This window comes from Delphinus delphis, chromosome 9 (genome assembly GCF_949987515.2).
Source record: "Delphinus delphis chromosome 9, mDelDel1.2, whole genome shotgun sequence".
Classification (NCBI taxonomy): domain Eukaryota; kingdom Metazoa; phylum Chordata; class Mammalia; order Artiodactyla; family Delphinidae; genus Delphinus; species Delphinus delphis.
The window spans coordinates 55,819,314-55,842,925 of NC_082691.1; the positions used below are offsets into that span (position 1 = coordinate 55,819,314).

The following is a 23,612-nucleotide window of genomic DNA, read 5'->3' on the forward strand; positions in this document are numbered from 1 at the left end:
GATCCTGGTTAGTTTACCTTTTGAACATGCCATTTGCACAACTATAGATATGACTCCAAAGAATTCTTCCTGTTTTATACTGATTTGTCAGCTGTTATTATCCAACAAAACATTGTTTTTAATCTCTTTAAAATTATTTACTTTGAAATATGGATTAAACTCACCTTTTGCTGCATTTTTCACCCACTCTCAGATTGAAGTACTAATCAGGAAGGGTAATTTGAAAAGCAGACTGTAGTCAAGAACATTGCTTTTCATACATCATACTGCATGTGAATCTCCTGGGGAATCTTGTTAAAATGCAATTTTTAGAAATTGAGTTAAAACTAGTATATGATACTATATGTTTCAGGTGTACATAAAATGCAGATTTTTATTCAGCATTTCTGGGATGGAGATTTTGTATTTCTAACAAGCTCCTGGGTGATACTCTAGCTGCTGGTCTTTGGACCACACTCTGAGAAGCAAGGATAATGATGGTAGTGATATGTACTGGGTAATTATTGTACTGATTACCTTTACCTTTACAATAACTCTGTAAAGTAGTTACAAATTAATTAATTTCCTTTTTACAAATTAATTAATTTAGGCTCAAAGTGGTTAAAGCCCAAGGTCACATAGCAAATAAATGGCAGAGTGGGAATTGCAGTCAAGGTTTGTCTGAATCCAGGGTTCATGTTCTTGTCATTCATCATCCTTTGGCACATTGGAAATGGTGTACTTAGAAAATGGTCAGTAAGGAAGTACTTTGTAGACTTGTGGTTTTTAAAAGTTATTTAGAATTTTCAGAATTAGAAAATAGCACTGCCTCTAGCCCTTATGAAGTGTGTTTTTTTTACAAAAGAGTACCAAATTCTTAAAGAACCACTAGTTCTTAGTTTTTAGTCTGCTGGAGTCTACAATGTGAAATGTAACCATAGTCTCACTGTTAATTTCATGAGACTGATTTTAAGAGCAATTTATAATAGTGGAAATTAGGTAAAAATATTTGAAAGCAAGAGAGAATAAAATATTTCAAATGAATATTTTTTGTGTTGATTAAATGCAGATTACTTCACAGAATGCTGCCTCAACTGTGTTGCCTTTAAAATATTTAACCTACTGTTTTTGTAGAGTCAGCGAGCCTCAGTGAACATGATGATTGGTGACTTGAGTTTGCTATCACCTGAATTGAAAATGGGAAAACCTGCTTCTCCAAGTTCTGACTTATATGCTTATGGCTGCCTTTTATTGTGGGTATGTTATTTTTTTATTGAAACAGATAAGTCATTTATTTATATATATTTCAGTATAGAAAGTGATGGTTTGAAGTGGCTTTCCTCAGTATATTTTTCTGAATAAAAAATAGTGGTAGATTTTAGGTAGAAAAAAATTTCTTCCCACTTGTTTTTAAAAGGTTGTCATAAACTGTTGCTCTACAGTTGATCTTTGAACAACATGGGTTTGAACTGCCTGGGTCCACTTAAGCGCAGTTTCATTTTCAGAAGTATATACTATAGTACCACTCCATCCATGGTTGCGCACGTACAGAGGAACCAGGGATATGGAGGGCCAACCATAAATTCTATGCGGGTTTTCAACTGTGCCAAGCTTCGGCACCTCTAACCTCCATGTTGTTCAAGAGTCAGCTGTACTTCTTATCATCTGTTGTGTACTTTCTAAAAATTGGCTTGATAATATGTTTTACATAGCATGCTACTGTCTTAGTTTTATTGAAGTCAAGATTAACAGTGAGGATGGTTTTGTCCTATATTAATCTGGAAGTAATTCATGCATATATGGAAAATAAATATTAAATGATATTAAATAAGCCTTGAGTAAAAGTTCCTGCTTTGAGTGTAAACCAAATAGCTATTTCTAATCCATGGTTTAAACCCATTCTTCCTGTGAAATATGAGGGGTTAAGTGTTAACAGGGAAGGATGTCTGTTCTCACTTCTTCTGTTTAACATTGTACTGGAGGTTCTAGCCCAAGGGTCAGCAAAATTTTCCATAAGCGGCCAGATGGTAAATAGTTCAGGCTTTGTGGGACATATGGTTTCTGCTGCTTTAGCCTGAAAGCAGCTATAGACAGTACATAAATGAGTGAGTGCCTCTGTTCCAATAAAACTTTATTTATGGATATTGAAATTTGAATTTCATATAATTTTCATGTGTCATGAAATAGTATTCTTTGATTTTCTTTTAAACATTTTAAAATGTGAAAACCATTCTTGGCTTGCATGCTGCATGAAAACAAGCAGTGGGATGGATTTGGCATACAGGCTGTAGTTTGCTAATCCTGGTTCTAGTTAGTCAAATAAGGCAACAAAACAAAAAGCATACAGTTTGAAAATGAAGAAGTAAAGACATCTTTATTTGCAGGTGACATGATTAATTATGTAGAAAATCTTTATGAATGTTATATACATTAATGCTACTAAAACCAACAAATTTAGCAAGGTTGCAGGATACAAAGTCAGTATAATAATTAATTGGGTTTCTTTATACTAGGAAATTGAAATTAAACAGTCATTTACAGAAGTATAAAAAATATGGAGCTTTTAGAGCTAAATTGACAAAAGATTTGCAAGATCTTTATACTGAAAACTACAAAAGTATTGTTGAGAGGAACTAAAGAAGGTGTAAATAAATGGAGAGATGCGCCATGTTCATGGACTGGAAGAATCAGTGTTGTATGGATGTGAGTTCTTCTCAAATTGGTCATAGTTTTGATACAATTTCAACAAAACTCCTTCTAGGCTTACTTTTTTTTTTTTGACAGTAATTGACAATCAGATTCTGTAGTTTATATGAAAATACATGGGATCTGGGATAGCTAAAACAATTTTGAAAAAGAATACAAGTGGAGGATTTTAACTGATTTTAAGACTTAATAAAATTACCATAAATCAAGACAGTGTGATATTGATGTAAAGTTAGACATGGATCAATGGAACAGAATAGAGACAGTAGAAATAACACCCACTAAAATATGGTCAGTTGATTTTTGACCAAGGTGCCAGGACAGTTCTATGAGGGAAAAGATAGTCTTCAACAAATGGATAACAATTGGGTATCTGTACTTAAAAAATAAACTTTGACTCATTCATTGCACAATGTATAAAAATTAACTCTAAGTGTATATTAGACCAAAATGTAAAACCTAAGTCTCTAAAACTCAAGAATAAAATACAGGAGAAAATCTTACTGAGTTTGGCAAAGATTTTTTGTAATAGGACACAAAAAACATCAAGTATAAAAGAAAATAATTTGGATTTCATCAAAATTTAAAATTGTGCTCTTCACAAGACACTGTTACAAAAATGAAAGGCAAGTCATACACAAACTTGGAGGAAATATTTGCAAAACATATATCTGACAGAAGACTTCTATACAGCTTACAGTGAACTCTTACAACTGAATAATAAGAAGACAACTCAAAAATGGACAAAATATTTAAATAGGCACTTACCAAATAAAATGTCCAGATGGTAAATAAGCATGTGAAAACATGCTCTCAATATCATTAGTCATTGGGGAAATACAAATTAAAACCAAAAGGAGATACTACCACACGCCCACTATAATGTCTAAAATTAAAAATACTAACCACATCAAGTGTTGGCTAAGATGTATAGCAACTAGAACTCTCATATATTGCTGAGGGGAATGTAAATGTAACAACCACTTTGGAAAACAACTTGGCAGTTGTTAAAAGGTTAAACATATACCTATTATATGACCCAGCTGTTTTACTCCTAGATATTTAGCCAAGAGAAATAAAAGCATATGTCCACACAAAGACTTGTACAAAAATATTCAAAGACATTTTATTTGTAAGAGCCAAAAAATGGGAACAACCCAAATGTCCATAAACAGATGAATGGAAAAACAGTCTGCTATATATTCATTGGAATATTACTCAGCAATAAAAAGGAATGAACTATTAATACAGGCATGCCTTGTTTTATTGAGCTTCACTTTATTGCACTTCACATATATTGTGTTTTTTTATATATTGAAGATTTGTGGCAACCCTGCATGTCAGATGATGGTTAACGTTTTTTAACAATAAAATATATTCTTAAATTAGGGGATGTACATTGTTTTTTATTCTTTTATTTTTTAACATCTTTATTGGAGTATTAATTGCTTTACAGTGTTGTAAAGTTTCTGCTGTATAACACAGTGAATCAGCTATATGTATACATATATCCCCATATACCCTGCCTGTTGCATCTCCCTCCCCCCCTCCCTATCCCACCCTTCTAGGTGGTCACAAAGCACAAAGCTGATCTCCCTGTGCTATGCAGCTGCTTCCCACTAGCTATTTTACATTTGGTAGTGTATATGTCAATGCTACTCTCTCACTTTGTCCCAGCTTACCCTTCCCCCTCCCCGTGTCCTCAAGGCCATTCTCTGTGTCTGTGTCTTTATTCCTGTCCTGCCCCTAGGTTTTCAGAACCATTTTTTTTTGATTCCATATATATATATGTGTTAACATATGGTATTTGTTTTTCTCTTTCTGACTTCGCTCTGTATGACAGACTCTGGATCCATCCACCTCACTACAAATAACTCAATTTCGTTTCTTTTTATGGCTGAGTAATATTCCATTGTATATATGTGTACCATCTTCTTTATCTATTCATCTGTTAATGGACACTTAGATTGCTTCCATGTCCTGGCTATTGTAAATAGTGCTGCAATGAACATTGTGGGACATGACTCTTTGAATTACGGTTTTCTCAGGGTATGTGCCCAGTAGTGGGATTGCTGGGTCATATGGTAGTTCTGTTTTTAGTTTTTTAAGGAACCTCCGTACTGTTCTCCATAGTGGCTGTACCAATTTACATTCCCACCAACAGTGCAAGACGGTTACCTTTTCTCCACACCTTCTCTAGCATTTATTGTTTGTAGATTTTTTTGATGATGGCCATTCTGACCAGTGTGAGGTGATATCTCATTGTAGTTTTGATTTGCATTTCTCTAATGATTAGTGATGTTGAGCATCCTTTCATGTGTTTATTGGCAATCTGTATATCTTCTTAGGAGAAATGTCTATTTAGGTCTTCTGCCCATTTTTGGATTGGGTTGTTTGTTTTTTTGATATTGAGCTGCATGAGCTGCTTGTATATTTTTGGAGATTAATCCTTTGTCAGTTTGCTTCATTTGCAAATATTTTCTCCCATTCTGAGGTTTGTCTTTTTGTCTTGTTTATGGTTTCCGTTTCCTTTGCTGTTCAAAAGCTTTTAAGTTTCATTAGGTCCCATTTGTTTATTTTTATTTCCATTACTCTTGGAGGTGGGTCAAAAAGGATCTTGCTGTGATTTATGTCATAGAGTGTTCTGCCTATGTTTTCCTCGAAGAGTTTGATGGTGTCTGGCCTTACATTTAGGTCTTTAATCCATTTTGAGTTTATTTTTGTGTATGGTGTTAGGAAGTGTTGTAATTTCATTCTTTTACATGTAGCTGTCCAGTTTTCCAGCACCACTTATTGAAGAGGCTGTCTTTTCTCCATTGTATATTCTTGCCTCCTTTATCAAAGATAAGGTGACCATATGTGCATGGGTTTATCACTGGGCTTTCTATCCTGTTCCGTTGATCTACATTTCTGTTTTTGTGCCAGTACCATACTGTCTTGATTACTGTAGCTTTGTAGTATAGTGTGAGGTCAGGGAGCCTGATTCCTCCAGCTCCATTTTTCTTTCTCATGATTGCTTTGCCTATTTGGGGTCTTTTGTGTTTCCATACAAATTGTGAAATTTTTTGTTCTAGTTCTGTGAAAAATGCCATTGATAATTTGATAGGGATTGCATTGAATCTGTAGATTGCTTTGGGTAGTAGAGTCATTTTCACAATGTTGATTCTTCCAATCCAAGAACAGGGCATATCTCTCCATCTATTGGTATCATCTTTAATTTCTTTCACCACTGTCTTATAGTTTTCTGCATACAGGTCTTTGTCTCCTTACGTAGGTTTATTCCTAGATATTTTATTCTTTTTGTTGCGGTGGTAAATGGGAGTGTTTCCTTAATTTCTTTTTCACATTTTTTATCATTAGTGTATAGGAGTGCAAGAGATTTCTGTGCATTAATTTTGTATCCTGCAACCTTACCAAATTCATTGATTAGCTCTAGCAGTTTTCTGGTAGCATCTTTAGGGTTCTCTATGTATAGTATCGTGTCATCTGCAGACAGTGACAGTTTTACTTCTTTTAGATTTGGATTCCTTTTATTTCTTTTTTGTCTCTGATTGCTGTGGCTAAAGCTTCCAAAACTGTTGAATAATAGTGGTGAGAGTGGGCAACCTTGTCTTATTCCTGATCTTAGAGGAAATGGTTTCAGTTTTTCACCATTGAGAACGATGTTGGCTGTGGGTTTGTCTTATATGGCCTTTATTATATTGACGTAGGTTCCCTCTATGCCTACTTTCTGGAGAGTTTTTATCATAAATGGGTGTTGAATTTTGTTGGAAGTTTTTTCTGCATCTGTTGAGATTATCATATGGTTTTTATCCTTCAGTTTTTTAATACGGTGTGTCACATTGATTGATTTCTGTATATTGAAGAATCCTTGCATTCCTGGCGTAAAACTCACTTGATCATGGCGTATGATCCTTTTAATGTGCTGTTGGATTCTGTTTGCTAGTATTTTGTTGAGGATTTTTGCATCTGTGTTCATCGGTGATATTGGCCTGTAGTTTTCCTTTTTTGTGACATCTTTGTCTGGTTTTGGTATCAGGGTGTTGGTGACCTCGTAGAATGAGTTTGGGAGTGTTCCTCCCTCTGCTAAATTTTGGAAGAGTTTTAGAAGGATAGGTGTTAGCTCTTTGCTAAATGTTTGATAGAATTTGCCTGTGAAGCCATCTGGTCCTGGGCTTTTGCTTGTTGGATGATTTTTAATCACAGTTTCAATTTCAGGGCTTGTAATTGGTCTTTTTATGTTTTCTATTTCTTCCTGGTTCAGTCTCAGTAGGTTGTGCTTTTCTAAGAATTTGTCCATTTCTTTCAGGTTGTCTGTTTTACTGGCATATATAGTTGCTTGTAGTAATCTCTCCTGATCCTTTTTATTTCTGCAGTGTCCCTTTGTATTTCTGCCTTTTTCATTTCTAATTCTGTCGATTTGAGTCTTCTCCCTTTTTTTCTTGATGAGTCTGCCTAATGGTTTATCAATTTTGTTTATCCTCTGAAAGAACCAGCTTTTAGTTCTATTGATCTTTGCTATTGTTTCCTTCATTTCTTTTTCATTTATTTCTGATCTGCCCTTTATGATTTCTTTCTTCTGCTAACTTTGGGTTTTTTTTTTGTTTTTTCTCTAATTGCTTTAGGTGTGGTGAGGTTGTTTATTTGAGATGTTTCTTGTTTCCTGAGGTAGGATTGTATTGCTATAAACTTCCCTCTTAGAACTGTTGCTGCATCTCATAGGTTTTGGGTCGTCGTGTTTTCATTGTCATTTGTTTCTAGGTATTTTTTTGATTTCCTCTGACTTCTTCAGTGATCTCTTAGTTATTTAGTAGCATATTTAGCCTCCATGCGTTTGTATTTTTTACAGTTTTTTCCTGTAATTGATATCTGGTCTCATAGCGTTGTGGTCAGAAAAGATAGTTGATACGATTTCAGTTTTCTTAAATTTACCAAGGCTTGCTTTGTGACCTAAGGTGTGATCTATTCTGGAGAATGTTCCATGAGCACTTGAGAAGAAAGTGTATTCTGTTGTTTTTGGGTGGATTGTCCTATAAATATCAATTAAGTCCATCTTGTTTAATGTGTCATTTAAAGCTTGTGTTTCCTTATTTATTTTCTTTTTGGATGCTCTGTCCATTGGTGAAAGTGTGGTGTTAAAGCCCCGTACTATGATTGTCTTGCTGTTGATTTCCCCTTTTATGGCTGTTAGCATTTGCCTTATGTATTGAAGTGCTCCTATTTTGGGTGCATAAATATTTACGATTGTTATATCTTCTTGGATTGATTCCTCGATCATTGTGTAGTGTCCTTCTTTGTCTCTTGTAATAGTCTTTGTTTTAAAGTCTATTTTGTCTGACATGAGAATTGCTACTCCAGCTTTCTTTTGATACCCATTTGCTTAGAATAATCTTTTTCCATCCCCTCACTTTCAGTCTGTGGGTCCCTAGGTCTGAAGTGGGTCTCTTGTTGACAGTATATATATGGGTCTTGTTTCTGTGTCCATTCATCCAGTCTGTGTCTTTTGCTTGGAGCATTTAATCCATTTACGTGTAAGGTAATTATCGATATGTATGTTCCTATTACCATTTTCTTAATTATTCGGGGTTTGTTTTTGTAGGTCTTTTCCTCCTCTTGTGTTTCCTGCCTAGAGAAGTTCCTTTAGCATTTGTTGTAAAGCTGGTTTGGTGGTGCTGAATTCTCTTAACTTTTGCTGCCTGTAAAGGTTTTAATTTCTCTGTCAAATGTGAATGAGATCCATGCTGGGTAGAGTAATCTTGGTTGTAGGTTTGTCCCTTTTATCACTTTAAATATGTTGCCACTCCCTTCTGGCTTGCAGAGTTTCTGCTGAAAGATCAGCTGTTAACCTTATGGGGCATTCCATTGTAGTTATTTGTTTCTTTTCCCTTGCTGCTTTTAATATTTTCTCTTTGTAATTTTTGATAGTTTGATTACTATGTGTGTTGGCATGTTACTCCTTGAATTTATCCTGTATGGGACTCTCTGCGCTTCCTGGACTTGATTGACTATTTCCTTTCCCATGTGAGGGAAGTTTTCAAGTATCCTCTCTTCAAATATTTTCTCAGACCCTTTCTTTTTCTCTTCTTCTTTTGGGACCCCTATAATTCGAATGTTTGTGCATTTAATGTTGTCCCAGTGGTCTCTGACACTGTCCTCAATTCTTTCCATTCTTTTTTCTTTATACTGCCATGTGGTAGTTATTTCCACTATTTTATCTTCCAGGTCACTTATCTGTTCTTCTGCCTCAGTTATTCTGCTATTGATTCCTTCTAGAGAATTTTTAATTTCATTTCTTGTGTTGTTCATCATTGTTTTGTTGCTCTTTTGTTCTTTTAGTTCTTTGTTAAATGTTTCTTGCATTTTCTCCATTCTGTTTCCAAGATTTTGGATCATCTTTACTGTCATTACTCTGAATTCTTTTTCAGGTAGACTGCCTATTTCCTCTTCATTTGTTTGGTCTGATTGGTTTTTACCTTGTTCCTTCCATCTGCTGCATATTTCTCTGTCTTCTCATTTTGTTGAACTTACTGTGTTTGGGGTCTCCTGCAGGCTGCAGGTTCATTGTTCCCGTTGTTTTTGGTGTCTGCCTCCAGTGGGTAAGGTTGGTTCAGTGGATTGTGTAGACTTCCTGATGGAGGGGACTGGTGCCTGTGTTTTGGTGGGTGGGGATGGATCTTGTCTTTCTGGTGGGCAGAACCGTGTGCGGTGGTGTGCTTTGGAGTGTCTGTGAACTTAGTATGATTTTAGGCAGCCTGTCTGCTAATGGGTGCAGTTATGTTCTTGTCTTGATAGTTTTTTGGCATGGGGCATCCAGCACTCGAGTTTGCTGGCTGTTGGGTGGAGCTGGGTCTTAGCGATGAGACGCAGATCTCTGGGAGAGCTCTAGCCAATTGATATTATGTGGGGCTGGGAGGTCTCTGGTGGTCCAGTGTCCTGAGCTTGGCTCTCCCACCTCAGAGGCTCAGGCCTGGCACCAGGCCGGAGCACCAAGACCCTCTCATCCACACAGCTCAGAAGAAAAGGGAGAAAAAAAGAAAGAAAAAAACCCAGTAAATAATGAAAGTTAAAAAAATTACGAAAATAAAAAATTTTTTAAAAAACTATTAGAATAATAAAGTAGTAATGATAAAAAAAGATAAAGAAGAGAGCAATCAACTCAATAAACCCACCAATGATAACAAGCACTAGAAACTATACTAAGATAAACATAAAAGTCAGAAAGAAGTCAGTTGCAGAGAGCAAACCCCAAGTCTACAGTTGCTCCCAATGTCCACAAGCTCTTTTTGGGATGAGTCGTTTTCTATTCAGGTATTCCACAGATTCAGGGTACTTCAAGTTGATTTTGGGGATTTAATCTGCTGCTCCTGAGGCTGCTCGGAGAAATTTCCCTTTCTCTTCTTGTTTGCATAGCTCCTGGGGTTCAGCTTTGGTTTTGGCCCCGCCTCTGTATGTAGGTTGTCTTCAGGCCTCTGTTCCCACCCAGACAGGACAGGGTTAAAACAGCGGCTGATTAGGGCAGTCTGGCTCACTCAGGTCGGGAAGAGGGAGGGGTAAGGTAGTTGTAATTGGAATGCAGGGCGAGCCCGCAGTGGCAGAGGCTGGCGTGACGTTGCAACAGCCTGAGGCGCGCCGTATGTTCTCCCGGGGAAGTTGTCCCTGGATCTTGGGACCCTGGCAGTGGTGGGCTCCACAGGCTCCTGGGGTGGGGGTGTGGATAGTGACCTGTGCTCGCACACAGGCTTCTTGGTGGCTGCAGCAGCAGTTAGCGTTTCATGCCCGTCTCTGGTGTCCGAGGTGATAGCCGTGGCTCGCACCCATCTCTGGAGCTCGTTTAGGTTTTGCTCTGCTTTCTGTGGACAGACAGGGAAAGAATACCCTCTCCTCGCACACCCCGAAATAATAGTCTCTTGCCTCTTAGGAAGGTCCAGACTTTTCCCCAGACTCCCTCCCCACTAGCCGTGGTGCAGTTGTCCCCTTCAAGATGTCTTCACGCAGCCAACCCCAGTCCTCTCCTTGGGATCTGACCTCCGAAGCCTGAGCCTCAACTCCCAGCCCCCACTTGCCCCAGCGGGTGAGCAGACTAGCCTCTCAGGCTGGTGAGTGCCGGTCAGCACCGATCCTCTGTGTGGGAATCTCTCCACTTTGCCCTCTGCACCCGTTGCTGCGCTCTCCTCCGTGGCTCTGAAGCTTCCCCCCCTGCTCACCTCCCGTCTCTGCCAGTGAAGGGGCTTCCTAGTGTGTGGAAACTTTTCCTCCTTCACAGCTCCATCCCAGAAGTGCAGGTCCCGTCCCTATTCTTTTGTCTCTGTTTTTTCTTTTGCCCTCTCCGGGTACGTGAGGATTTTCTTGCCTATTGGGAAGCCGGAGGTCTTCTGCCAGCATTCAGTAGTTTTTCTGTAGGAATTGTTCCACATGTAGATGTATTTTTGATGTATTTGTGGGGAGGAAGGTGATCTCCATGTCTTATTCCTCTGCCATCTTGAAGGTCCCCCCCCTTACATTGTTTTTTAGACATAATGCTATTGCATACTTAATAGATTACAGTATAGTGTAAACATAACTGTTATGTTACAGGAAACCAAAAAAAATTGCATGACTCACTTTATTTCAGTATTCACTTTATTGCAGTGGTCTGGAACTGAATCCTCAGTATCTCTCAGGTTATGTCTCTACACCCAGTAATATGGAGGAAATATTAATTATTTCTCAAAATAATTCGGCCAAGCTAAAAAAAGCCAAAGGAAAGAAAGAGTACATATTTTATGTTTCTATTTATATAGAATTCTAAAAAATGCAAACTTATCTATGGTGATAGAAAGGAGTGCTCTGGAGTTTGAGGGCAGAGAGGAAGGGAGCGATAGATTACAAAGGGGCATGAGGAAATTTTTTTGGCATGATCACCATGTTCACCAGATTGATTGTGGTGATGATTTTGTAGCAGGATACATATATCAAAATATTGATAATTATATACTTTAAATACATGTAGTTTATTGTATATCAACTATACCTCAATAAAACTGTTATAAAAAGAGTATTTATACCTACCCAAGTGGTGATCAGTGGGAATCCCATTCAACAATTAATTATTCACAAGTTTTAGCCTTATGCTGGCATATGTATTTAAATTTGTGTGGTTTCATAGAACCATCATAGCCATAGAAATTATTGTACTGGCATCATTTTTGTCATTGCTTTAGTAATCTCTTTATTCTTTACATCAGGACGAAAGTGAATGTCTCAGATGTTCTTATGTTCCTGAGAGCTATCATAAAATATCACTTAAGTATGGTAATAGCAGTCTTTATTCCACCAGTTTCCTTTCTTCATTAACTGGTAGTAAAGAGCTTTATGAGTAAAGTCACTATTGTGCTGAATTCCTGCTCTTCTTTAATGTTGACTGAGTTCTTTTAAAAATTTCATTTTTAAATTACCATGTAGTACAGTTGATTGGTTTTTGGTGTTCAGTCCTATGAATTTTAACATATGTATAGATAAGTATACCCATCACCACAGCTGGGATACAGAACAGTTCCATAACTCTAAAAAAAAAAAAAATCCTATGTGCTGTCCCTTTGTAGTCATACCCTCTCCCTAACCCTTAACCCTTGGCAACCGCTGATCTTTTCTATATCACTACAGCTTTGTCTTTTTAAGAATGTTATATAAATGTTATCTTACAGTATGTAACCTTTTGAGACTAGCTTCTTCACTCAGCATAATGCCTTTGAAATTCATCCAGGTTGTTTAGTATATCAATAGTTCATTCCGTTTTTGTGGCTGAGTGGTACTCTATTATATGGATGTACCAACTTTGTTTATCTGTTGAAGGACATTTGGGTTTCCAGTTTTTGGCTATTACAAATAAAGATGCTAGGAACATTTGCGTGTAGGTTTTTGTGTGAACATAGTTTTACTTCTCTAGAATAAATAGGAGGACGATTATTGAGTAGACTGTAATTGTATATATAACTTTATAAGGGGGTGCCAAACTTTTCCAGAGTGGCTGTACCATTTTGCATTCTCAGAACCAGCACTGTATGAGAGTTTCAGACTCTCACGATTGTTAATACCTCCTATTGCCATTGTTTTCTGTTTTAGCCATTCTCTTAGGTCTGCATTTTTTGGACCTCCTTAACAATTTGAGACCCATACCTTCATGCAGTTTCAGTTACCTTCCGAAACCAGGATTTTGTGATTCCCTATAGTTTTTCTTTTACAAAAGTAAAGAATCCAATCCAGTATATTTTTATCTGGACAGGACTTCCTACCCTCTCATTTTACTATAACTGCTCTTAAATCTCCAATATGTTTTGTCCACTGTCTTCCCTTTCTCCCTAGTCTATCAGCAACCTCCTAGCTTCTCTTCCTTTCTTCTTCAGTGTTGGACCCCATCATATAACATCTAGGCTACCCTGTATCCCCTTTGACTCCTATTCATCTCTTTAGCCTGTTTAGACAAACCTCGTTTCTAGATATGTTTTGTGGTCTGCTATATATGATTTTAAAAATATTCTATTTTTTTAAGGTTTTATTTCTTTGTGAGACTAATTTTTATAAAAGACACATATATTTGATTTTTCTCCAGAGTGTGACCAAACATTATATTTATTAATTTAAGGACATTATTATGTGTATTTATAACATGGTGATAACATCCTCCCTTGCTGGGAACACATAGTGCATGTTTGGAACTTAGTTAATAAGTGCTTTATGAACTTCATCTCATTGCATCCTCCTAAACAACCATGTGAGGGAGCACATCATCATCCTAAGTGTAGACGTGAGGCATGTGAAAGTCAGAGAAGGACATCACTTCTTAAGTAACGTCCCATCTCAGAATTTCAGTGTCTTGAGGCTGCGTTCAAGACCACCTTCTGCATTCACATCACATATTAAGCCTTGAAGGTGCAGTCTTCACTGAAGCCAATGATAAACAATTGCTGAAGGGGCCCAGGCTTTGGAAATAAGTTACTAATAAGTGTCATTGCACTGATTACAATGAAGTCTCTTATATTTTACAATGCCCTATTAAGGCATCTCTAACCTTGTCTTCTATGAGCTCTTTGGTGAGAAGTCCTCCTTTTAGAAAGCCTTACATGGATGTGAGTAACACTTCTGTTTAGAGGTCAGGTGTACTTTTTATACATTATGCTTCGTTTTGATGTTTAATCCCCAACTAAGAGACAAGGGGAAAAGTAATATTCCATATCTGTCATTCCTTTAGATACAGCTGATGTGGCCTATGATGAGTGCCTTTCACAAATATTCCAATTAAGAGAAATCTCAAGAGAAGGAAAATGGGTGGCAGCCCCGTAAAATCTGGAAGTGATGCTAATATCATAATTAAGCAGACTGAGTGGAATGGATCTCATTATTACCGAATTGTATGTAGGAGGATTAAGGCTTCCAGGCTGGATGGAGCCACTAACATCTCTAATGCCCTCCTCGGTGCAGGAATTTCATGTGTTTCTGGACCTCCTTTGAGACCCACCCAAGAACCTCAGACTCACTATTCCTTTCTTATTGGATCCAAGTGCAGAGCTTGGAGTTCACTTCTCAAAGTGTGTTATTTATGAGGATCATCTATAACATCTACCATATTTTTACTCTTTTCAATTCTTTTTTCATTCCTGATGTTTCAGTATTTATTCTTTTATCATTTCCTTTCTATTTTAAGAACTTACTTTAGCCATTCTTTCAAGGTAAGTCTGCTGGTGACAAATTGTTAGTTTTCCTTCATCTGAGAGCATCTTAATTGCGCCTTCATTTCTGAAGGATGTTTTTTGCTGCATACAGAATTCTGAGTTTATAGTTCTTTTCTTTCAGTGCTTCAAAAATGCTGTGCCACTTTCATTGGGTCTTCATGGTTTCTCATGAGAACTCCACTGTCATTTGAATCATTATTCCTCTTATAGGTAATGTGATGTTTCTCTCCACCTGTTTTTAAGACTTTGTTTTTAGTTTTCTGAAGTTTGATTATGATGTGTCTTAGCACGGATTTCTTTGGGTTTACTCTCTTTGGGGTTTGCTCAGTTTCTTCAGTTTGTGTTTTTTAGCAAATTTGTGAAATTTGGTTCAGCTGTTATTCATATAACTATTTTGTTAATCCTACACTCTTTCTCCTTTTTTTCTGAGACTGATGATACAAATTTTGGATCTTTTGTTATTGTCCCACAGGTTCCTGAGGCTGTGTTCATTTTCTTTCTGTTGTTCAATCCAGATATTTTCTGTTTTTCTATCTTCAGTTTCATCAGTGCTTTCCTCTGTCATATTCATTCTACCAATGTTGAGCCAATCCAGTGAATTATTTCTGTTGTTCTGTTGTTGTTTTTCATTTCTAAAATTTCTATTTGGTTTTCTCTATATCTTCTGTCTTCTTTGCTGAGGCTTTCTACTTTTTTTTTCTTTCATGCATGTTTCTAATTGATCTCTAAGCATTGTTATGATGGCTCCTTTAAAATCCTTGTCAGATAATCCTTGCATCTGTGTCCTCTTGATGTCTTCTGTTGATTGTCTTTTTGTCATTTAAGATTTTGTTGGTTTTAAACTTGACATGTGATTTTTGATTGTAGCCTGAACATTTGGGGTATTATGTTCTGAGACTCTGCATCCTATTTAATCTTCCTTTTTTGCCGACAGTTACCTTGTTTAGGTGTAGTGTACAGTTTCAGATGACTTTAGATCTTCAGCTCCCCATTGAGCTCTGCTGACACCACCTCAGCAAAAGTGGAATGCTGATTTGTACTACTTTGCCTCTTCTCGTTCCTGATGGTTAGGAGTGGAAATTCATCTCTCTGTTAACAGAGTGCAGGGAGCAGGAGGAGCAGAGTGTTAAACTGTTACTGCTTCACCACTGCCTTATTCCATCTCCGTGTACCTGTTGCTACCTGGTGAGGGTATAAGTTTCCTTTCCCGCTGGGTCCTCCTGTCACCTGGGGAGTGGAGAGGGAAAAATAGAGTGCTGGCTAACACTGCCTCACACTGCTTTTTCCACTTTGTTGCTGTTGAGTGGTAGTAGAAGATAGCTCTCCACTGGGTCCCACTGACAGTACCCCTTGGAGTAGATTGCCAACTAGTGCCATCACATACAACCTTGTTCTGCCTTTTCGCTGATGAGTACGGGTGGGAGTTCAGCTCCCCACTCGTACCCACAGCCCCGCTGACAGTTTTTCCTTTGGTGTTTGGCTGGAGTAGAGGCTGTTACCAAAAAGGTTTTCTGTTCTGCTAGACTACCCTATTCACAGTCCTTTAGCTAGATGGAGCAGGCTTTTCTTGGGGCTCTTTTGGTCTGTGACTCTTGCCATTTCTGGGTTGCAAGCTTCTCTAGCATCCATTGTGGGATATAGGAGAGTCAGAAATAAAACCCAGGGAATTCACCCTTGTGTCATTTCTTAAATCCCAAGGTTCCTAGCCACTTCACTTTCTTCTTTCCTCTTTAGCTTCTTATTTCCACTTTTCAGAGTCTTCTTAGGTTTGTTGGTTATGTTATATTTAGATTTTATTTTAAGAGGGGAGACTGGTATGGAATGGGACCCCTTGAACACCTTGGGAACTGAATGCTTTTGCAGAATGTCACCACCATATCAGTCTTACTTCTGTTAGGTCCTCAGTGCTTTCTTTTAGTCCTTTCACCTGCCCACAGTCAGTTCATTCTCATATTTCCCTCAACGATTACTTTAAACCTTTTACTGCTTTCCTCAAGCCCCTACCTAAATCTTATACCCGTTCTTCTCAGTAGACCTTGCCTCTTAATTTTTTTTTTTTTAAACTGAGATATGTGCTTTCCATAAAATTTCAGTGCTTCTGTCTACAAACTGGTCACCTCTTTACCTGGTCTTCTGTCTTCTACTCCTATCTCAGAGAATTAAAGTGCTCCTTCTCTAGTGTAAGCCATCTGCATGTGACCTTGACCCCATTCTCTCTCCTGTTCTAATACCTCACTTTTACCATTCTTCTGTCTTCACTGTATCTTTAGTCTATTTCTTTTCTTTTTATTCTTCACCTTTCCTTTAGCCTAGAAATATGGTTAAGTCTGATCTATCAGGAAAAAAATATCCACAGTAATTATTTTACCCATTGTTTTCTGTGACACAATACCTTCTAAGTTCTTCTTTTGCCTCTGTGACTGGGCATTTCTTTTACTCCTCTTTACTACCTATCTGTTAAATGTTAGTGTTCCGAAGGATTTAGCCCACATCCTACTAAAGTTTTCACTGTACAGCCCTTCCTTGGGTGTTGTTGTTTACTCTCATAGCTTCTGGTACCACCTGTTTGTTGCAGTTCTTACACTTATGAGAGTAATCTAGTCCTCTTGCCAGAGTTTCAGCCTTGTGTATATATGCCTTCCTTTTGGCTGACTTTACCTTAATTTATTAAATACCTTATCTTGTTCCAGAAAGGATATAAGGCAGTTCGCAGGGGTACTTGAAAGCAGAGCAAGATATTATAAATTGAAGATGAGAAGAAAGAAGAAAATGGTTGTGGACATAAAGTAGAACCATGAATGGGAGTGCTACAAAATTTTAATATATTTGCTTATAAAGTGAGGAAGTATTAAAAGTGCTTATAGTGTGTACATCAACTCTGCTTGATATGTTAGGAGCCCCAGGGACTGTTTGGTAGTTGTTATTATGAAAGCTTTTTTATCCTGCAAGAACTAATGTGCTTTCTTTGAGCTCTGCTCTTCTCTCTAGAACCTAAAAAGTTCCAGATTTGCCTCTGCTATAGGATCAGTATTTTGGTACATTGGGAACTTATTCATTCTCATTCTCTTTAACAGCTCTCTGTTCAAAATCAGAAATTTGAGACAAATGAGGATGGAATCCCAAAGGTGGATCAGTTTCATTTGGTATGTTACCTTTTTGTCATTTACTGGTTGGAAACCTGTGATATAGGTGTGTAACAGTAATATAAACTTAAATATTTGACTGAAGATGTCCTCTTATTTTTGTAAGAATACAAAATAGCATTCACAGTAAAGAAGTATTGAAAAAATTTAAGTGCAGAACTTACACTATTGCCAGAAAACTACTGCTAGAGAGTACTACTGGATTGTATGTTTGTCACACAAATTGTATGTGTAATCTGTGTAATAATTAAGGAAAAACAGTCTTTGCTATATCTTCAAAGATCACATTATATTAAAATTAGTGTTTTTACTACTTTTTATAAGTACCTGGTTGTATCTTTTCTTTGTCGTACATCTGTGTCATTCATACTGCTTTGATATATATATATAGATAGATAGATAGATATAGATATACAGACAACCTATTTTGAGTATCTTCTATATCAGGAATTGAACTAGGTGCTGCTTTATAGGATTACAGCATTGAAGGAGTTAATAATTTAGAAATGTGAACAAGTAAACAACCAATATTTATATATAGAATATTAAGAAAGTACTCTGGAGGGAGCTGATCTTTAATTTGGCAGAAAAAAGGGGAGGAAAGAGGCTGTTCAAAAATGCCACCAAATAGTTATTTGAGGTGAATCTTCAACGTTGATCTTTTGAAATGGAATAGTCCCCAGTGTGACTAGATATTAAGGAGTTAAATATGGCAGCAACATGTCTATAAAAGTATAATGATACTGAGCTGCATGAGCTGCTTGTATATTTTGGAGATTAATCCTTAGTCAGTTGCTTCATTTGCAGATATTTTCTCCCATTCTGAGGATTGTCTTTTCATCTTGTTTATGGTTTCCTTTGCTGTGCAAAAGCTTTTAAGTTTCATTAGGTCCCATTTGTTTATTTTTGTTTTTATTTCCATTTCTCTAGGAGGTGGGTCAAAAAAGATCTTGCTGTGATTTATGTCATAGAATGTTCTTCCTGTGTTTTCCTCTAAGAGTTTTATAGTGTCTGGTCTTACATTTAGGTCTTTAATCCATTTTGAGTTTATTTTTTGTGTATGGTGTTACGGAGTGTTTTAATTTCATCCTTTTACATGTAGCTGTCCAGTTTTCCCGGCACCACTTACTGAAGAGTCTGTCTTTTCTCCATTGTATACCCTTGCCTCCTTTATCAAAGATAAGGTGACCATATGTGCATGGGTTTATCTTTGGGCTTTCTATCCTGTTCCATTGATCTATATTTTCTGTTTTTGTGCCATATTGTCTTGATTACTATAGCTTTGTAGTGTAGTCTGAAGTCAGGGAGCCTGATTCTTCCAGCTCCATTTTTCTTTCTCAAGATTGCTTTGGCTATTCAGTGTCTTTTGTGTTTCCAAAGGATTAATCTTCAAAATATACATGCAGCTCAATATCAATAAAACAAGCAACCCAATCCAAAAATGGGCAGAAGACTTAAATAGATGTTTCTCCAAAGAAGATATGCAGATTGCCAACAAACACATGAAAGGATGCTCAACTTTACTAATCATTAGAGAAATGCAAATCAAAACTACAATGAGGTATCACCTCACACCGGTCAGAATGGCCATCGTCAAAAAAATCTACAAACAATAAATGCTGGAGAGGGTGTGGAGAAAAGGGAACCCTCTTGCATTGTTGGTGGGAATATAAATTGATATAGCCACTTTGGAGAACAGTATGGAGGTTCCTTATAAAACTAAAAATAGAACTACCATATGACCCAGCAATCTCACTATTGGACATACACCCTGAAAAAACCATAATTCAAAAAGAGTCATGTCCCACAATGTTCATTGCAGCACTATTTACAATAGCCAGGACATGGAAGCAACCTAAGTGTCTATCGACAGATGAATAGATAAAGAAGATGTGGCACATATATACAATGGAATATTACTCAACCATAAAAAGAAATGAAATTGAGTTATTTGTACTGAGGTGGATGGACATAGAGTCTGTTATACAGAGTGAAGTAAGTCAGAAAGAGAAAAACAAATACCATATGCTAACACATATATATGGAATCTAAAAAAATAAAATGGTTCTGATGAACCTAGGGGAAGGGCAGGAGTAAACACAGACGTAGAGAATGGACTTGAGGACTGGGGGAGCGGGAAGGGCAAGCTGGGACAAAGTGAGAGAGTAGCACTGACATATATACACTACCAAATGTAAAATAGATAGCTAGTGGGAAGCACCTGCATAGCCCAGGGAGATCAGCTCAGTGCTTTGTGACCACCTAGAGGGGTGGGTTAGGGAGGTTGGGAGGAGATGCAAGAGGAAAGGGGTATGGGGGCATATGTATATGTATAGCTGATTCACTTTGTTATACAGCAGAAACTAACACAATATTGTAAAGCAGTTATACTCCAATAAAGATGTTAAAAAAGTCATAATGATCAGACTGTAAAAGTTCTTTTGCCATTTTTTTAAGAGACTATTTTATGTTACAACTGCTTTTATGGCTTTATTTTCTTAAGAGCAGTTTTAGATTCACAGCAAAAATGAGAAGGTAGAGATTTCCCATAGGTTTCCTTCCTCCACATATGCAGTTTATCCATTATCAACATCCCCTACCAGAGTTATACATTTGTTGCAACTGATACCTACATTGATACATCATTATTTCCTAAAGTCCATAGCTTAAATTAGGATTCACTCTTGGTGTTGTACATTCTTACAGGTTTGAACACATGTATGATGCCATGTATCTACCATTATAATATCATACAGAGTATTTTCATTACCCTAAAAATCCTCTGTGCTCTACCTTTTCATCTCTACTTTCTCCAAACACCTGGAGACTGATCTTTTTCCTGTCTTCATAATTTTGCCTTTTCCAGAATGTCATATAGTTGGAATCATACAGTATGTAGCCTCTTCATATTGGCTTTTTCCACTTAATCATATGCACGTAAGTTTCCTCTATGTCTTTTCGTGGCTTGATAGCTCATTTCTTTTTAGCCTTGATCCATTGTCTGAATGTTCCACTATTTATCTCTTCACCTACTGAAGGACAACTTGGTTGTTTCCAGGTTTTGACAATTATGAATAAAGCTTCAATAAAAATCCATGTGCAGGTTTTTGTGTGGACATAAGTTTTTTATTTCCTTGGGTGAGTACCAAGGAGTGCAGCTGCTGGATTGTATGGTAATAATATATTTAAATAGTTTAGTTTTTAAAGAAATTGACAAACTGTCTTCTAAGCTGTACTGTTTTTCATTGCCACTAGCAATGAGTAACCGCTCCTGTTGCTCCACAGCCTTACTAGCATTCGGTCAGTGTTTTGAATTGTGGCCATTCTTATAGATGTGTACTAGTATCTCATTGTTTGAATTTACTTTTCCCTGGTGCCACGTGATGTGGAGCATCTTTTCATATGCTTATTTGCCACCTGTATGTCTTCTTTGGTGAGGTATTTGGCAAGGTCTTTGGCACATTTTTTAATCATGTTTTCTTATTGTTGAGTTTTAAGAGTTCTCTGTATATTTTGAATAACAGTCTTTTATCAGATACGTCTTTTGCAGATATTTTCTCACAATCTGTGGTTGTCTTCTAATTTTCTTGAATGTGTCTTTTGCAGAACAATTTTTTAATTTTAATGCAGTCCAGTTTATTCTTTCCTTTCATGGATTGTGCTTTTGGTATTGTATTTTGAAAATCTTTGCCAAACCCAGCTTCATCTATATTTTCTCCTATGTTTTCTAGGAGTTTTATAGTTTTGCATTTGACATTTAGGTCTGTGATCCTTTTTGAGTTAATTATTGTGACAGGTATAAGATCTGTGTCTAGATTTATTTTTTTGCATGTGGATGTCCAGTTGTTCCAGTACCATTTGTTGAAAAGACTATCTTCTTCATTATATTGCCTTTTCTCCTTTGTCAAAGATCAGTCTATATTTATGTGGGTCTGTTTTGTTCCACTGATCTATTTGCTTATTCTTTTACTAATACCACATAGTCTTGACTACTCTAGCTTTACAGTGAGTTTTGAAGTTGGATAGTAACAGTCCTTTAACTTTATTCTTTTCCTTTAATTTTGTATTGGCTATTATGGGGCTTTTGCCTCTCAGTGTAAACATTAGAATCATTTTGTTGATATCCACAAAATGACTTGCTGGGATTTTGATTGAGATTGCATTGAATCTATAGATGAAGTTGGGAAGAATTGATATGTTGACAATGTTGTGTTTTTTTCCATGAGCATGGAATATCCATTTATTTAGTTCTTTAATGTCTTTCATCGGAGTTTTATAATTTTTTTCTCAAATAGATCCTGTACATATTTTGTTAGATTTCTACTCAAGTATTTAATATTGGAGGGTATCAATACAAATGGTATTGTGTTTTAAAATTCAAATTCTACTTGTTCATTGCTGGTATATAGGAAGATGATTGAATTTTGTATATTAACCTTATGCCTACAAATTTTCTATAGTCACTCAACTAGTTCTAGGAGTTTTTTATTGGATGCTTTCATATTTTCTACATAGACAGTCATGTCATCTATGAACGAAGACAGTTTTATTTCTTCCTTCCAGCTGACATGACCTCGTATTCTTTTGGTAGTTTGAACTGCAATGAAGGAACACACATAGTTTTGTTTAACTCTGTATGGTCTCTTATTTGACCAAAAAGTTTTTGTTTTGTGGTACCTACTATTATCCCATGAAATTAATTTTTTAAATAAATTTATCTATTTTTTTTTTTTACTTTATTTTTGGCTGCATTGGGTCTTCATTGCTGCACGCGGGCTTTCTCTAGTTGCGGTGAGCAGGGGCTACTCTTCATTGCGGTGCACAGGCTCTAGGCGCGCCGGCTTCAGTAGTTGTGGCTCACAGACTCTAGAGTGCAAGCTCAGTAGTTGTGGCACACGGGCTTAGTTGCTCTGTGGCATGTGGGATCTTTCTGGATCAGGACTCGAATCCGTGGCCCCTGCCCTGGCAGGAGGATTCTTAACCACTGCGCCACCAGGGAAGCCCATGAAATTAATTTTTAAACACACATTAAGAATGATTATTAAGGAGTTTTGCCCCACTTCTTGGGCAGTAGTAAAAAACATTGGAGACAACTTTTGGGAGATTATGAAACTATTCATTACACCTACCGGCCATCTCTATAGAATGGAATAACGAAGAAGGTTGATAATGTTTTACATTTTTGAAAAATGTATGATACAGAGTTTTTGCCATTAAAAAACTAGCAGTTACAGGTTACAGCTTCACCCAAAGCGAACACTTGAAACTCATGTTCTTTCAGGTTTGATAGAAGAATTACCGTGTAACAAATTATCCAGAAATTTAGTGATTTAACACACATTTATTGTCTTAAAAGTTTGTGAGCCAGCAGTGCAGCTTATTTGGATCCTCTACTTCATGTCCTTTCACAGGCTGCAGTCAAGTTGTTGGGTGGGCTATAGTCATCTTAAAGGTCGACTGAGGAAGGATCTGTTTCCAGGCTCACATAGTTGTTGGCAGAATTAGTTTCTCTCTAGTTGTTGACCAGAGCTTGCTGTATTTCCATCATGGCAACTTTTCTCATCAAAGTGCATAAGCAGAGAAAGCAGTAGAAAAGAGTGTGTTAGTTAGACATAAGTCACAGTTTTTCATAACCAGCTCATGGATGTGATATCCATCACTTTTCCTCTTTGTTAGAGCCATTTCACTAGGTCAAGCCCATACTCAAAGGGATGGGATAATGTAACAAAATGAATACTGGGAAGTAGGGCTGACTGGAGGACATCTTAGAGGTCTGCCTACGACAGGTTGTAATCTGTCAGCCATGTGCTAGACACTCTGCTAGCTGTATGTGTAAGGAAGATGAATAAACACAAGAAGTCTCTCTTTAATGTGGGTAGCTATGTGTGGACATTAAATTAGAAGAATACTTGGCATGTGCAGTATTTGCTTCTATCTGAGGCAGCCATTAGTGCTGGGAATGGTGTTGTCTTTACCCACATTTTGTGATCCCGCATAGTTATCAAACAAATGAGGGAGCTCTTGTCTGGACTTTGCAGGGCCCATGTCACAAATGGAGAGAAATCATGGAATTATG

General features: G+C 37.1%; 1 protein-coding gene across 1 annotated transcript in view; it reads left to right on the plus strand.

The window, feature by feature from the left end:
- STK31 (serine/threonine kinase 31) overlaps nt 1-23,612 on the plus strand; it is a 91,085-nt gene that overhangs the window by 56,155 nt on the left and 11,318 nt on the right. Inside the window, 2 exon segments of the mRNA XM_060020608.2 lie at nt 1,114-1,236; nt 17,468-17,536. Coding sequence (XP_059876591.1) covers nt 1,114-1,236; nt 17,468-17,536 — 192 coding nt within the window.